Source organism: Chrysochloris asiatica, unplaced genomic scaffold, assembly GCF_000296735.1.
Source record: "Chrysochloris asiatica unplaced genomic scaffold, ChrAsi1.0 scaffold00190, whole genome shotgun sequence".
Lineage (NCBI taxonomy): Eukaryota > Metazoa > Chordata > Mammalia > Afrosoricida > Chrysochloridae > Chrysochloris > Chrysochloris asiatica.
Window position 1 is genome coordinate 2,833,884 of NW_006408708.1, and position 15,493 is coordinate 2,849,376.

The following is a 15,493-nucleotide window of genomic DNA, read 5'->3' on the forward strand; positions in this document are numbered from 1 at the left end:
ACATGTCAAAATCTATATCTGGCCTTTCTATAATACATGTCAAAATCTAATTAATGCAATTTAAAAAAACAAAAACAGAGAAGGTGCTTTATAACCAAGGGATATGCTAATTTCTACAAATTTTATTGTTCTTTACTTATGTTTTTAGTGTTTACCTGTACATAAGAGAAAGGGCACTTATTTCCACTTGTCCAACCCATTCCTGTGTAGAAGGAAAAAAAGGCGACACATAAGTGTAAGTTTCTCATACTTTTTATAATATACCTCTTCAAAAAGCTGATTACTATATCATAAGTACTGTGACGATTATAAAACATGGAGGTAAAAATAGGCTATTATATATCATAAAATAAAGAACACTTCAAGTCTCTGATATAAAAATCCTTACTAAAAGGCTTGAATGACAGTTCCCATTGGATTACCAGAGTAGCAGCTATGATTTGAGAACCTGAAGACAAGGACTCTATTTTTCCAACCTAGTGCCCAGGATAGAGCCGGGCACTTGGCATGTACTTCTTCAAAGTAAATGACGATATAAAAAGAACAGCTCTGAAATGAGATAGAAATGTGGCCCTTAAGATTTTCTGGAACGCAAAAGGGCAGTATATATCAAAATGTAAAAGTTCATTTACTCTTTGACCCAGTCATTCAATTTCTACAGTTCTATTCAGAAGAAATATTTCATGTCTACAGAAGTGTATGTATTGCAATAGTGAATAATTATTATCAGGACTGACTGTGAGGGTTGGAAATGTAAAGGTAAACATTTTGTAGCAAAAGGAGGGGAGTGGTTGACTTTGCAGTCCAGGAGCAGAGGAGAGCAGAGCAGAGTGCAGGACCCTACCCAGAGAAAGTGATGCCAGAGATGGAGGCAGAGACAAATGGCGTGGAGAGATGGAGCGGCTGGTAACTCTAGATCCAGAGAGGGAGAGGGGCTGTGTGCTGATGACCAGGGGACAGGTTTGCAGGGTGTACCATTTGGTTGATTGATGATGCATGGAGGGGATTCTAACCATGGCATTGTAACGATATAAAATAGGATGAATGTAAAGCTAATGTTCTCCCATGTAAACTATCACATAATTCACAATAAAACATTAAAAAAAAAGTTTAGGTGCTGCAGATGTCTGGCAAGATGCTAGATTCTGCAGACACATTAAATGTACCCTCTATAACAAAGATGAAGGAGCTCTGGTAGCATACTGGTTATGAATCGGGCTGCGAACCTTATGGTCAGTGGTTCGAAACTACCAGCTGCTCCGTGGGAGAAAGATCAGGCTTTCTACTCCCGTAAAGATTTACACCCTCGGAAACCCTGTACAGGGTCGCTATGGGTTGAAACCGACTCGATGGCACTTAACAACAACAACATAACAAAGACGGAGTCCTGATGTGGTGCTGTGGCTTAAGGCAATGGACTGCAAGGTTGATTTGACCACAAGGTTAGAGGGGTTCAAGCTCACCAGTTTTTCCTTGGAAACCTTATATAGGGTTGCTAGGGGTCAGAACCAACTGGACATCACTTTACAACAAATTTGAGATCAAATGAAACAGACATAAATAACCTGGAAATCTGAACGCCTGCATCTACCCTTAGAGAGACCCTTCTCTCCAGGAGTTTGGAGACATGTAGATGGGAGCCAGATAGGTGTGTGCAGCTCCAGGTCTACAAAACCTGCAGAGCATCAGACCAACGTTTAACAGTCACTCTGCCTCTAGCTACCCTGCGTCTTAACAGAGTATGAAAACAGCTCCATCAAGGGTCTCTATGAACTACTTCCAGATTCCGAGTAGACTGAACATAGATGATACGAAGATGGATACAAACTCCATCCAGGGCAAGGACAAGGACAAGGACATGCACTGTCAGAGCCGCCCCATACTCACACTGTGAGCTCCTTTGTTCGTAGGAGTGCCCCAGAATTGTCTCCTCTCCAGGACCAATAGCTGTACTGTGTTTTTGTTTGAGAGTTAAATTTTCCTTTTGTAGTTACATTGTTTTTGTTTATTCTTTTACCTCCTTTTTTTTCCTTCCCACTCCCTTGAATTTTATCATTTGTGTCTCTGTTTTTCCTTCTTTTCTCATTTCCCCTTTCCTTTTTCTTTTAAAGTTTTTATTGTAAATCAAGTGATAGTTTAAATGGGAGAACATTGGTTTTACACTCATCGTCTCATTGCAATGATTACACTCTCCTTCGTGCATCATCATTTAACAGTATTTTTGCTTCTATTCCCTCTATTATTTTTTTTTGGGGGGGGGGGTGGTGAGTGGGAGAGGGATGTACACAAAAACACTCAGAAATACATAATCATTGAAACAACTGATGGGCACAACATTCAGAGAAGAGCTGACACAAACGCTACTCAAACTATTCCATAATATAGAAAAGGATGGAAAACTCCCAAAGTCATTTCACGAAGCAAGCATAATTCTGATATGAAAAGCTAAGAAATCACTAAGAAAGAAGATTACAGATCAACAGCCTTTATAAACAGAGATGCAAAAATTCTCAACAGTCTAGCAAACAGAATCCAACAACATAAAAATCATGATCAAATGGGATTCATAGGCAATGCAAGGATGCTTCAATATTAGAAAAACTATTATGTGATCCACCATATAAATAAAACAAGGAAGAAAAAAAAATCACACGATCATATTAATTGTTACAGAAAAGGCATTTGACAAAATCCAACATCCATTCCTGACCAAAGCACGAAAACAAAACAGGAACAGAAGGGAAATTCCTCAAAAAAATTAAGGGAATATATATAAAACCAAACACACTACTCTGTCAGTTTATCATACTGTGATGGCTTGTGTTGCTGTAATTCTGGAAGCTATGCCACCGGCATTTTAAATAGCAGCAGGATAAACCACAGTGGACAGGTTTCATATGAGCTTCCAGATGAGGACAGACTAGGAGGAGAGACAAACTACTTCTGAATGTTTAGTTCACTGAAAACTTTATGAATAGCAGTGGAACACTGTCTGCAACAGATTACTGAATACTGAAACATGATGAAGAGCACACTGGAATATTGTCAGATATAGTACCAGAAGATAAGCCCCTCAGGTTGAAAGGCACTCAAAATGCAACTAGGGAACAAAAGCTTCCTGGAAGTCCGGTTGACCATAATGACACTAATGGAGTAAAGCCCTTGGGACACTCATTTGCTAATGGGGTACAACTCACAATTAAAGAGAAACACCTGTAAAAAATCCACTTATAATTGGAACATAGAATTTACTAAGTATGAATCTAGGACAATTAGAAATGGTCAAGAATGAAATAGAATGCATAATCATTTATTTACTACTAGGAATTAGTGAGCTGAAATGGAATGGCACTGGTCATTTTGAATCTGACTATCACATGCCTTACCACACTGGGAATGACAAATTGAAGTGGAATGGTGCTGCATTCATCATCAAAAAGAACATTCTCAAGAGTAGTCATGAGGTATAATGCTGTCTGTGATAATATCCATACACCTATAAGGAGGGTCAGAGAAAAAGAAGAAGACCCCCAGCGAGATGGACTGGCAAACTGACAGCATCAATGGGCTCAAGCGTGGCAACAATTGTGAGGTTAGCCCAGGATTGGGAAGTGTTTCATTCTATTGTGCATAGGCTAGCTATGAATCAGTACTGACTCGATGGCACCTAACAACAAGACCAGTTAATATCACTATTACTCAAATTTATGCACCAACCACTAAAGTTGGTGATGATGAAAAGGAAGAATTCTACCAAGTTCTTTAGTCTGAAACTGATCAAACAAGCAATCAAGATGTATCGATTATTACTGGTGATTGGAATGCAAAGGTTGGAAACAAAGAAGAAGGGTCAGTAGCTGGAAAATATGGCCTTGGTGATAGAAATGATACTGGAGATTACATGATAGAATTTGGCAAGACCAGTGGTTTATTCATTGCAAATACCTTTTTTAAACAACATGAAAGACTACTTATACACACAGACCTCACCAGATGGAATACACAGAAATCAAACTGACTATATCTGTGGAAAAAGACGGTGGAAAAGCTCCAAATCATCAGCCAAAACAAGGCCGGGACAGACTTGTTTTAACTGATGATATGGAGCTTAAATCGTTCATATGCAAATTCAGTCTGAACCTGAATAAAATTAAAGCAAGTACATGAGAGCCAAAATGGGACCTTGAATATATCCCACCTGAATTTAGAAATCATATGAAATACAGATTTGATGCATTAGACACTAAAGACCAAAGACCAGAAGAATTGTGGAATGACATCAAGAATATAATACAGGAAGAAAGCAGAAGGTCATTGAGAAGATAAGACATAGAGAAAACACCAAAATGGATGTCAGAAGACATTCTGAAGCTTGCTCTCCAGTATAGAGGTGCTAAAGCAAATCTAAGAAGTGAAGAGGTACAAGAGCTGAACAGAAAATTTCAAAAGGCAGCTCAACAAGACAAAGTCAAATATTATAACAAAATGTGCAAAGAGGACATGGAGAGACAGAGCAGCTGAAGACTCTAAACTCACGGAAAGAGAGGGACTGGGTGCTGGAGGCCAGGATACAGACTAACAGAATGTGTCGTTTGGTTGTTTAAATGATTGTTGATGTTGTTATGTGCCATGGAGTCGCTTCTGACTCATAGTGACCCTGTACAGGGTTTCCGAGGCTGTAAATCTTTACGGGAGCAGAAAGCCTCATCTTTCTCCCATGGAACAGCTCGTAGTTTTGAACTGCTAACCTTGCAGTTCGCAGCCCGATTCATAACCACTACGCTACCACAGTTAAAATAATTACAGAAGTCCTGAGTGTTTTTGTGTAAATTGTGCTCCCTTAAAACAAAACAAAACAAAAAAACCACAAAAAAATCCAACAGAGAATAGAAGCAAATACTGTTGAATGTATGGAGGAGACATTGAAATCACTGCAATGAAACGGTAAGTGTAAAACCAATGTTTTCCCCTGTAAACTAGCACTCAATTCACACACCCACACAAAAGGGCAAAGACCTGGAGTTAGAAACCCAAAAGGGAAGAACACATTCAGCAGTTCTCAAGCTGAGGGAACTGATGAAAAAATTCAAACCTCGACTTATGATATTGAAGGACTCTATGGCAGTCCTAGTGTGGCGCTGTGGGTTAATGCGCCAGACTGCAAAGCCGTTTGAACTGCAAGGTCAGCCATTCAAGCTCACCAGCTGCTCCTTGGAATCCATATACAGAGTTGCTATGGGTCAGAATCGACTCGACGGCACTTAACAACACCATGGGCAAATTATTGAACGATGCTGAAAGCATCAAAAAAAGATGGAAGGATTATACAGAGTCACTTTACCAAAAGGAAATGGTTGATGTTCAACTGTTTCAAGAGGTAGCATATGATCAAGAGCAAATGATACTGAAGGAGTAAGTCCAAGGTGCACTGAAGGAACTGGCAAAGAACAAGGCACCAGGAATTGACAGAATACAAACTGCAATCATTCAATAAAGTGATTCTGTGCCCATTCCAAAAGGTGGAAATCATTGGACAATATCACTGATATCCCATGTGAGTAAAGCTGCACTAACGATAACACAGAAACAGCTGCAAGCATACATCGACAAGAGAAATTCCAAAGGTTCGAGCTGGTTTAAGAAGAGGACACAGAACAAGGGATATCACTGTTGACGTTAGATGAATCTTGGCTGAAAGCAGAGAATACCAGAAAGATGTTTATCTGTGCTAAATGACTATGCAAAGGCTTTCCAATGTGTGGATCATGACAAACTATAGACTACATTGTGAAGCATGAGTATTCCAGAACACCTAATTGTGCTCATGAGTAGCCTGTACACAGACCAAGAGGCAGTTTATTTGAACAGAACAAGGGAACCCGGAATAGTTTAAAATTAGGAAAGTTGTGCGACAGGGTTGTATTCTTTCACCAAGCTTATTCAATCTGTATGCTGAACAAATAATCCAAGAAGCAGAATTATATGAAGAAAAACGTGGCATCAGGATTGGAGAAAGGCTCACTAACAATCTGCGATATGCACATGATACTACCTTGCTTGCTGAAAACCAAAAGGACTTAAAATACTTATTGATGAAGATCAAATAACACACGATAAATGGAGAAAAGACTGAAGTTGTCAATGACTTCATTTTGCTCAGATCAATCATCAATACTCATGGAAGCAGCAGTCAAGAACTCAATTGATGTATTGCATTAAGTAAATCTGATGTACCAAGACCTCTTTAAAGTGTTCTAGAGCAAAGATGTCCGTTTAAGGACTAAGGTGCACCTGACCTAAGCTACAGTATTTTAAATGACCTCATATACATGCAAAAGTTGGACAGTGATTAAGGAAGACTAGAAGACTTGATGCATTTGGGTTATGGTGTTAATGCAGAATACTGAAAGTACCACGGACTGCCAAAATAACAAATAGATTTGTGTTGGAACAAGTACAACCAGAGTGCTTCTTGGAAGCCAGGATGACCAGTCACTGGAGAAGGCTATCATGTTTGGTCAAGTGGAGGATCGGAGAAAAAGAGGAAGACCCTAATGAGATGGATTGGCACAGTGGCAGCATCAATGGGCTCAAACGTAGCAACAAATGTGGGGTTGGCCCAGGATTAGGCAATGCTTCATTCTGTTGTGCACAGGGTTGCTATGAGTCGGTTATCGACTCAATTGCACCTAACAACAACAACATAGAAAAGCCAACAGCCAACATCTCTTTCAATGATGAGAAACTAAAATCATTTTCGCAAACAAGAACCAGACAAGCATGCCCTTTAATCACCATCCCTATTAAATACTGTGCTGGAAGTTTTAGCCAGGGGTATAAAGCAAGAATGGGAAATTAAGGTCAGTTTGAACTACGAGGTCCACAGTTCAAATTCACCAGCGGCTCCTTGGAAACCCAACATAGGGTTGCTATAAATTGGAACTGACTTGACGGCACTTCACAACAATCAAAAATTGGCAAGGAAGTAAAACTCTACTTGAAGACGGGTATGATGTTATACGTAGAACACCCAAAGACTCTGCAAGAAAATTATTGGAAAACATCCATAGATTCAGCAAAGTGGCAAGGTACAAGATCAATATATAAAAACCAACTGGATTCCAGATATTAATAAAGCAAGTTCTAAAAAGGAAATAAGGAAAACAGCATCATTTACAATAGCCACCCAAAAGATGAAATACTTGGGAATAAATTTAACAAGAGAAAACAAAATCTCTATACAAAAAAAACTACAAAACACTATTACTAGAAACCAAAAAAGACCTGTGGAAATGGAGGAATATACCCTGCTCATGGATAGGAAGATTAAACATTGTGAAAATGACAACAGTACCCAATGCACTCTATAGAAATAAAGCAATTCCAATCCAGATACCAACATCATTCTTTTAAGAGATGGAGAAACTAATCTCCATCTTTATATGGAAAGAGACCTGGGATAAGCAAAGAATTATTTAAAAAGAACAAAGTAGGAGGCTTCTCAATTCCCGATCTCAAAACCTACTACATAGCCACAGTCGTCAAAACCACCTGGTATTATTAGTAAAATGAAGACACACGGATCTATGGAATAGAATTGAGAAACCAGAAATAAATGCATCCAACTTATGGTCAGTTGCTCTTCAACAAAACGTCAAAATGCATTAAACATGAAAGACATCGTCACTTCAACAAATGGTCCTGGCAAAACTGGAAATCCATTTGCAGATAAATGAAAGAAGACCCACACCTGACACCATATACAAAAATGAACTCAACGTGGACTGAAGACCTAAATGTAACTAACACCTAAATGTAAAGATCATCAATGAAAAAATACAAACTAAGGGCTCTGATAAACGGCATAAATCCACTACCAATCTCAATTGAAACCACACAAACAGAAGACAAAATAGATGACTGAGACTTTCTAAAAATTAGACACTTATGTGCATCAAAGGGTTTCACTAAAGAGTAAAGAGAACTCACAGACAGAAAACAATGTTTGGCAGCAACATATTAGACAAAGGACTCCTCTCTAAAATTTGTAAAACACTTTGACACCTCAACAGCAAGTAGTATAATTCAATTTAAAAAATGGGCAGAAGACATGAACAGACACGTTACTAAAGAAGACATTAAGACGGTCAATAAATGAAGAAATTCTCACGATCATTAGTCATTGTTGTTGTTGCCACTGAGTCGGTTCCAAATCATAGTGACCTGTACAGGATTTCTGAGGAATGGCTGGTAAGTTTGAACCACTGACCTTTCAGTCTATTGCTTATCCTACAGTGCCACACCAGGACTCCATTTAGAGAAATGTAAATCAAAACAATGAGATATCTTATTCCAGCATTAATAGCAAACTTCAAACCCCTCCCCACAAAAAAACCCCCAAAATAAATGCAGGCGATGGTATGGGGAGACTGGGACCCTCCTACACTGCTGGTGGGACTGTTAACATGGTGCAACCACTGTGGAAAATAGCATTGCACATTCTCAAATAGAAACATCATATGTATCTCATAGAAATACTGTAAAAGATGATTATTTAAAAATAATCAAACTAAGAGAAAGTTTGCATGTTAAAAACCTTTGATGGTTACCAAGAGTGGGAGCAAGTGGACAGTAATTCACTTGTTAGAGGGTAGACACAAGTTACCTCAGGTGACGGGGAGGGCAATATTTAAGAGGGGGAGGGTAGCAGATAAACAATAAAGATAGGTGAAGACACAGGGAGGTATGCAAGGGCTAAAGAGGATAGAGATAACTACTGAGATATACACAACCTTGGAATAACAGTTTTCTGTGATACATGCTGAGGCAGATTGAATGGGTTTGGCTGCTTTATGGATATTGGTCTCCCCTGACTACTACTGTCTCACCCAGAACCTTCTGAATTGAGACAGTCCCACTTGAAAAGCCATGCAGACCAACTCAGACTGCTGGGAGAACAGAAAATTCTTTTTGAAAGAAAGATGTGCAGATAAAAGCGGACTATTTGGTTTTTTGCTTTTCAAGCAAGCTGTTTGCTATGGAGGCATCAAGGCAGGAAAAGTCAGCCCATCAGAGGAAATCCCTTCTAGGAATGAAAGTTAAAGGGACCCCATTAACAATCTAGTAAGCTCACTGCTGACCACCTGGGTCTATTATGGAACTAGGGGAGATGCAGCAATGAAAACACTGGCTGAGTTCAAACATGAGCCACTGGTACCTGTTGATCTTGAGATGAGAGCAAGAAGAAAGGCTGGCTGATCTGAAGTTTAGGACATTGTGTGAACTCCTGAGTCCATGGGACTGACCTAAACCCTGGGGACTAAGGTTGAGAGTGAAGGGGCCAGCTGGTCTGAAGTGCAGGGCGGTGTATGTAAACTCCCAAACTTGCAACTGAGACCCATTTGACCAAGCTTGGATGGCTAGGGCTGAGCTGATCAGATAAAGATGTTTGATACCATAACCAAGTGTAAACTGCTACAATTTGATGAACTGGATTTTTGTTTTTAGATGCAATTGCTCAAAATTCCAACTGGCATTTAAGGATTCTTCCTATCAAGGAACAAGCTGGATTCCTCAGTGTACTGAGTTGATGCTGTTGTTATTGTAGAGTGTCATCAAGTCAGCTCCAACTCACAACGACCCTGTATAGGGATTCCGAGGAGTGGCAAGAGAGTTTGAACTGCCGAAGTTGCAGTTAAAACTGACCTTGCAGCCCAGAAACGGGTAATTCAGACGTTGGCTATCAAAAATAGGGGTGCTAGAAACAAGATGGCAGATTGGGTGGAAGTGCAATGGGGAGCTCTGTCAGCAACAACAAATAATACCAGACCAAGAAGGCTCAGGGGATGGTGCCAGAACTCAGAACCACATTATGAAGGAATATTTAGACGGTTGGAAGGCTTACAGCTAGGAGAATTCGTATCAGAAGCAAGAAATCCATTTCTCTTTGATCCAAGACGCTCAGCTGCTCCCAGAGCCACCATCTTGGGTGAGACCAAGCGGGTGAAGGATCAGAGCAGCCATGGATGCCTGACAGAACAACGGAGATAAAAGGTGTAGACATTCTTGTCTTTTGTATTTGTTCACTGGTCTCTCGCTGGCTGCACACCTCTATTCTGGTGACTAGTGGGGGTGATTGAGTGGACACCCCACCCCCACCCTCAGTGGGTTCTACTATGCATGCACACAGATCTCCTCGAAATCTTAAAACCAATGTCAGCGCAGACAGCCACAGCTGGCCCTTAACTGTTTATCACTAGGAAAAAGGACTGAAAGAGGGTTGTGGAGCAGGACAGGCAGCCTAAAATAGAAATAGGCCAAAAATTAAATCCTGAGTTACATCTTAATGACCAACAGTGGCAACTTGAAACTTCTCAGGAAGAGTGGAAAGGGAAGCCCATCTCCTGGTCACATCTACCTGGAGGCAATCAGAAAGCATAAAAAATACCAAAATACATATCCATGTAAGTTTTCAGGCCACAGATAACTCCTGAAATATGCCCCCAAAAACAAAAAAAACAGATGACCATATCAGCACATGTCCAGAAACGAGATAAAATGACTGAGGCAAATGAGCTGGAAGTGGACCTACACTCCATAGTGGAAGATGGTCAAGCTTTGGAAATGCCTCAGAAGGAATTCAGAAAAATGATTTAAAAATAGATCAAAACACATTACAATGGAGTTGAGAAAAATAAGGAAGTAGTCAGGAAACCATGACAGGAACAATCAAATATTTTTAATAATATCAGAAATGGACAGAAAAAAAAAAAAAAGTAAAGTAAAGGAGTACAATTGTAGAGCTAGAAGCCAGAACTAGTAAGCTACAAGATAAATTTCTCAACACTAAGAAGAGCAAGCACAAAAAAGGATAAAAAAAATCTGAGGAAGGCCTATGATTCATGTTGGACAAAATGAAGAGGAGTAACTTAAGAATTATCAGCATTTTGGAACAGGAAGAAGCACACAAGTCCACAGAGGAGACTGCTGAAGAGCTTCTGGAGGAAAATTTTCTTAACATCCTGAAAAGTGAAAACATAAGCATTCAAGAAGTTCAATGAACCCCAGGAAGGATAGACCCTAAAAGAAAATCGCCAAGACATATCATAATCAAGCAAAGATAAGAACAGAATCCTGAAGTAGCTAGGGTAAAAAGAAGTGTAACACACAAAGGCAAGTAAATCAGATTAAGCTCGGATTTCTCAGCAGAAACCATGCAGGCAAGAAAGCAATGGGGGACATATATAAAATCCTGAAATCAAAAAAGCTGCCAACCGAGAATCCTCTACCCAGCTAAGCTGTCAATCAAATACAATGGTGCAATCAAAGCATTACACAGAAGCTAATATAAACAGAAGCTAAGAGTTTTTGCTAAAGCCAACCCTACTATGAAAAACACCCTAAAAGGAGTTCTGTGGACCGAAAACCAACAAGAACAGCCAACAACCAGAGATTAATTTATGTGGCAGCATCACCCTTAACTCAAGAGACAAATGGAAGAGTTGACAACAGAATAAAATTATAAGAACAGAGGATCTGGGAGACCAGTCTATGATCAAAACAACTACAGTGTGAAAGAAGGTAAACACAGAGGAACAGAGATCCAGGTGGATTAGAGGATAAAATAGATTGTCTTAAATAGAGGGAAAAGATAATGGAATATAAGGTAACCACAATAGTGGGGTAGAGGTGACAGTCTTAGTTCGGGTGTTGGGGAGGGCAATACAAGAATAGGGAGATGGTGGAAGAACAAGATAGATAAGGAACACTGAGACAGGTTTGCATGGCCTAAGTGGGACAGAGGTAAATAATGATGCATGCTCAACCTTGGAACGACAGGGTTCTGTGACACAGTGATCTAGGTATAGTTTGAAGAGGGGAAATAATACTAACATGTTTGAATGTCTTATGAATATTGGTTTCCCTTGCCTACTACTGTAAAATAAGACACTTGAGTGGGATAGAAAGGAATGTTGGGAAACATGATCACAGAAAACTTGTAGGCCTTTTGCGGAGCCTTTGCCGAGTATAGGACCTTAGGTGGAATCCTGAATCCCATCCAGAACCTTATGAGGTGGGACATTTTGACTAGAAAGGACAAGCAGACCAGCCCGGAACAGCTAGAGTAACAGAAGATAACATCTTCAAAGAAAGATCATCAGGAAAAACCCAAAACAAAAATTCAGCATGAATAAGCAAGCTATTTGCCAGGAATCCAACAAGGCATGCAATAACCCTTCAGGACAAACTTTCCTCTAAGACTGAAACTCAAAGGGAATACATGAGCAGGCATGTAAAGCTTGCTGGCAACCACACTGGTCTACTGGTGAGTGGAAGAGGGGGGAAAGGCAGCAATGAAGAAACGGGCTGAGTTCAACCATAGTCCATTGACTCCTGTTCACCTGGAGATGAGAAAGAGAAGAGGAAGAGATGGTTGGTTCAAAGTGTGGTGAGACCTGGGAACACCTGAATCCATGGACAAGGACATAGTCACAGAGGGCTAGAGCTGCGAGTAAAGTATCCAGCTGATATGAAATGAGGGGACATGCACAAGAACATCCAAACTTGCAAACAGTACCCATTTGACCTACCGCCAATGGATTGGCAATTAGAACTCGACTAGAGAAGGTTACACACACACACACAAAATTTCTTTTGGATAAAGGAATCATGGGTAAATTGCTACAATTTGATGAACATGACCTACATTCATGGAGGTAGTAACTCTAAATACCAATAGAGTCTTCACATCAAGTATCAATGCTATCCCCCTCTGTACACAGGGTAGATTATTGTTGTTGTTAAGTGCCGTCTAGTTGATTCCAACCCACAGCGACCCTGTATAGGGTTTTCAAGGAGCAGCTGGTGAGCTTGAACCACCGACCTTGCATTCAAACAACTTTGCAGTCTGCCGCATTAGCCCGTAGAACCACACCAGGACTCCTCATACAGCGTAGATAGGGACAGGCAATTAAGACACTGGCTACCTAAAATGAGGGGGCGATAAAGGCACAAAGTTTAGTTTAAGAGTGTGGTGGGGCAGGGGGTGGTGAGAGAAAGAGGTAGAAGTTTTGAAACAAAAACAAGGGAGTGGTTAATCTTATAGTCCAGAAACAGAAGACCCTAGGACCATCAAGAGAGAAGTGTACAAGCAGAATGCGGGACCATATCCAGAGAAGTAGCCACATTAGAGATGGAGGCAGAGATGGGGGCATGGAAAGGGGAATGGCTAAAGACTCTGGATTCGTGGGAAGAGAGGGACTAAGAGCTGGTAGCCAGGAAGCAGACTTGCAGAATGTGCCCTTTGGAGGTGTAAATTATTATATAAGACTAAGTGAATTTTTGTTTTTGTAATGAAACAAGGTATATGATTTGTTGAATGTACAACTGATGATCTGCCCTGTAAACTTTCACTCAATCCACAATAAAAGTGTAAAAAAACAAAAACTGACCTGTATACTCTGAAAGTATAGATATTATGATTATGTATGGTATGCAAATTATCTCAATAAAGCTGTTTATATATATATATATAAATGGGGGTGCTATAAGTGAGCTCTGGTAGCACAATGGTTATGAGTCGGGCTGCCAATCTCAAGGTCAGCAGTTCAAAAGCAGCTGCGGTCCCGAGGGTGAAATATGAGGCTTTCTGCTCCCATAAAGATTTACAACCTCAGAAACCTTATATAGGATCATTATATGTCGGAACAGACTTCATGGCACATACCACAAGAGCATGAAGTGGCTGGCTTATGAGCTTTAATGAATGTGCTTAGATTCAAGATGAGGGGTAAAGTAGAATCCCCACTGAAAATTTTTCCTCTTTTCCAGATGGGGCTAATGAAAGGCAGTGGAGGGACCATGCTGATAGGATTTTATGATTCAGTTGTGAGTTAACTATTAACAGGATTAATTATGATTGTTAAAAACTCTAATTGTAGAAGATGTGTAAATAAAAGTGTGGAGTAGTTAGTCTTTCATTACAAGAACAGATGATCACAGGACCACAAAGAAGGAAGAGCATGAGTGGAGTGTGAGATCTGTACCTAAAAAAGCAGAGAGGGCAGAGAGGGTGGCATGGAAAGACAGAGCAGCTTAGGGCTCAAGCTGCTAAACACGAACTGAGTAAGACTCTTTGTCTATGAGCAGGAAGCTGGTTTGCAATATGTGCCCTTTGGACATTTAAAAGAATGTGTTTTTTATTTTATTTTGTACGTGTGCATCAAACAGTTTTGCTTTGTTCCTTTGTAAAATATAAGATGTAAATGGGGAACCACAAGGAGGAAGTAGAACTACTGTTGCATGGAAGGGACTGCAATCATTGAGATGAAACAAAGTGTATGATTTGAACATAAAACTGATCATCTTGTCAGTAACCTTTCCTACTTTGAATATAGCCTTGTAAATAAGAACTGACATGACTATACAAATGCACACCCATGCTCACTGCATCATTATTCACAATAGCAAAAAGATGGAGACAGTCTAAATGCCCCAAAACAGAAGAATGGCTAAATACACTTTCCTAGATAAACTACTATTATATAACACTGAAAAAAAAAAAAAAAGACGAATCTGTAAAACATCTCACAACATGGATGAACCTGGAGGATATTGTGCTGAGTAAAATTTATTGTTGTTGTAAAATGAAATTAGTGAAGAAGAACAAACAAGATGGCGGATCGGGTGGAAGTGCAGTTAGGAGCTCAGCCAACAACAACACAGACTACCTGACCAAGCAGGCTCAGGGGATGGTCCCAGAACTCTGAACCACATATAAAGGAGTATTTAAAAGGTTGGAAGGCTCACAGCTGGGGAAATTTGTGGCAGAAGCAAGAAATCTACTGCTTTCTATTCTGGGATGCTCAGCTGCTCCGGGAGCCGCCATCTTGGGTGAGACCACACTGGGGAAGGATCGGAGCGGCCACAGACTCCTGGCAGAACTGCAGAGATAAAGATGTGGACATTCTTTTCTTTTGGTATCTGTTCATTGGCCCCTTGCTGTTTGCACACCCCCACTCTGGTAACAATAGGGATGCTTGAGCTAGTGGGCACCCCATCCCTACCCTAGGAGGGTTCTACTACGCAGGCTCACAGATCTCCTCGAAATTTAAAGAGACAGTTTCCAATTAAAACCAAAAGGCCACAGACGGCCCTGAACTGTTTACAACTAGGAAAAAGGCCTGAACGGGGATTGTGGAGAGGGACAAGCAGACAAAAGAGGAAACAGGCTGAAAATGAAATCCTAAGTTACGTCAAAATGACCAACAGTGGCATCTTGAAATTTCTCAGGAAGAGTGAAAAGGGAAGCCCATCTCCTGATTACAATTCAGAAAGCATAAAAAATAACAAAATACATACCCATCTAAGTATTAGGTCCACAGATAACCCCTGCAGATGCCCAAAAAACAGAAGCAGATGACCATATCTGCACATGTCCAGAAACAAGATAAAGTGACTGAGGCAAATAAGCTGGAAGTAGACCAACACTCCA

The 15,493-nt window shown here is 40.2% G+C and overlaps 1 protein-coding gene across 1 annotated transcript in view; it reads right to left on the reverse strand.

The window, feature by feature from the left end:
* OTUD4 (OTU domain containing 4) overlaps positions 1–15,493 on the reverse strand; it is a 72,454-nt gene that overhangs the window by 37,966 nt on the left and 18,995 nt on the right. Inside the window, exon 4 of the mRNA XM_006872269.1 lies at positions 156–202. Within this exon, the coding sequence (XP_006872331.1) occupies positions 156–202 (47 nt within the window). The remainder of the gene's footprint in view (positions 1–155; positions 203–15,493) is intronic.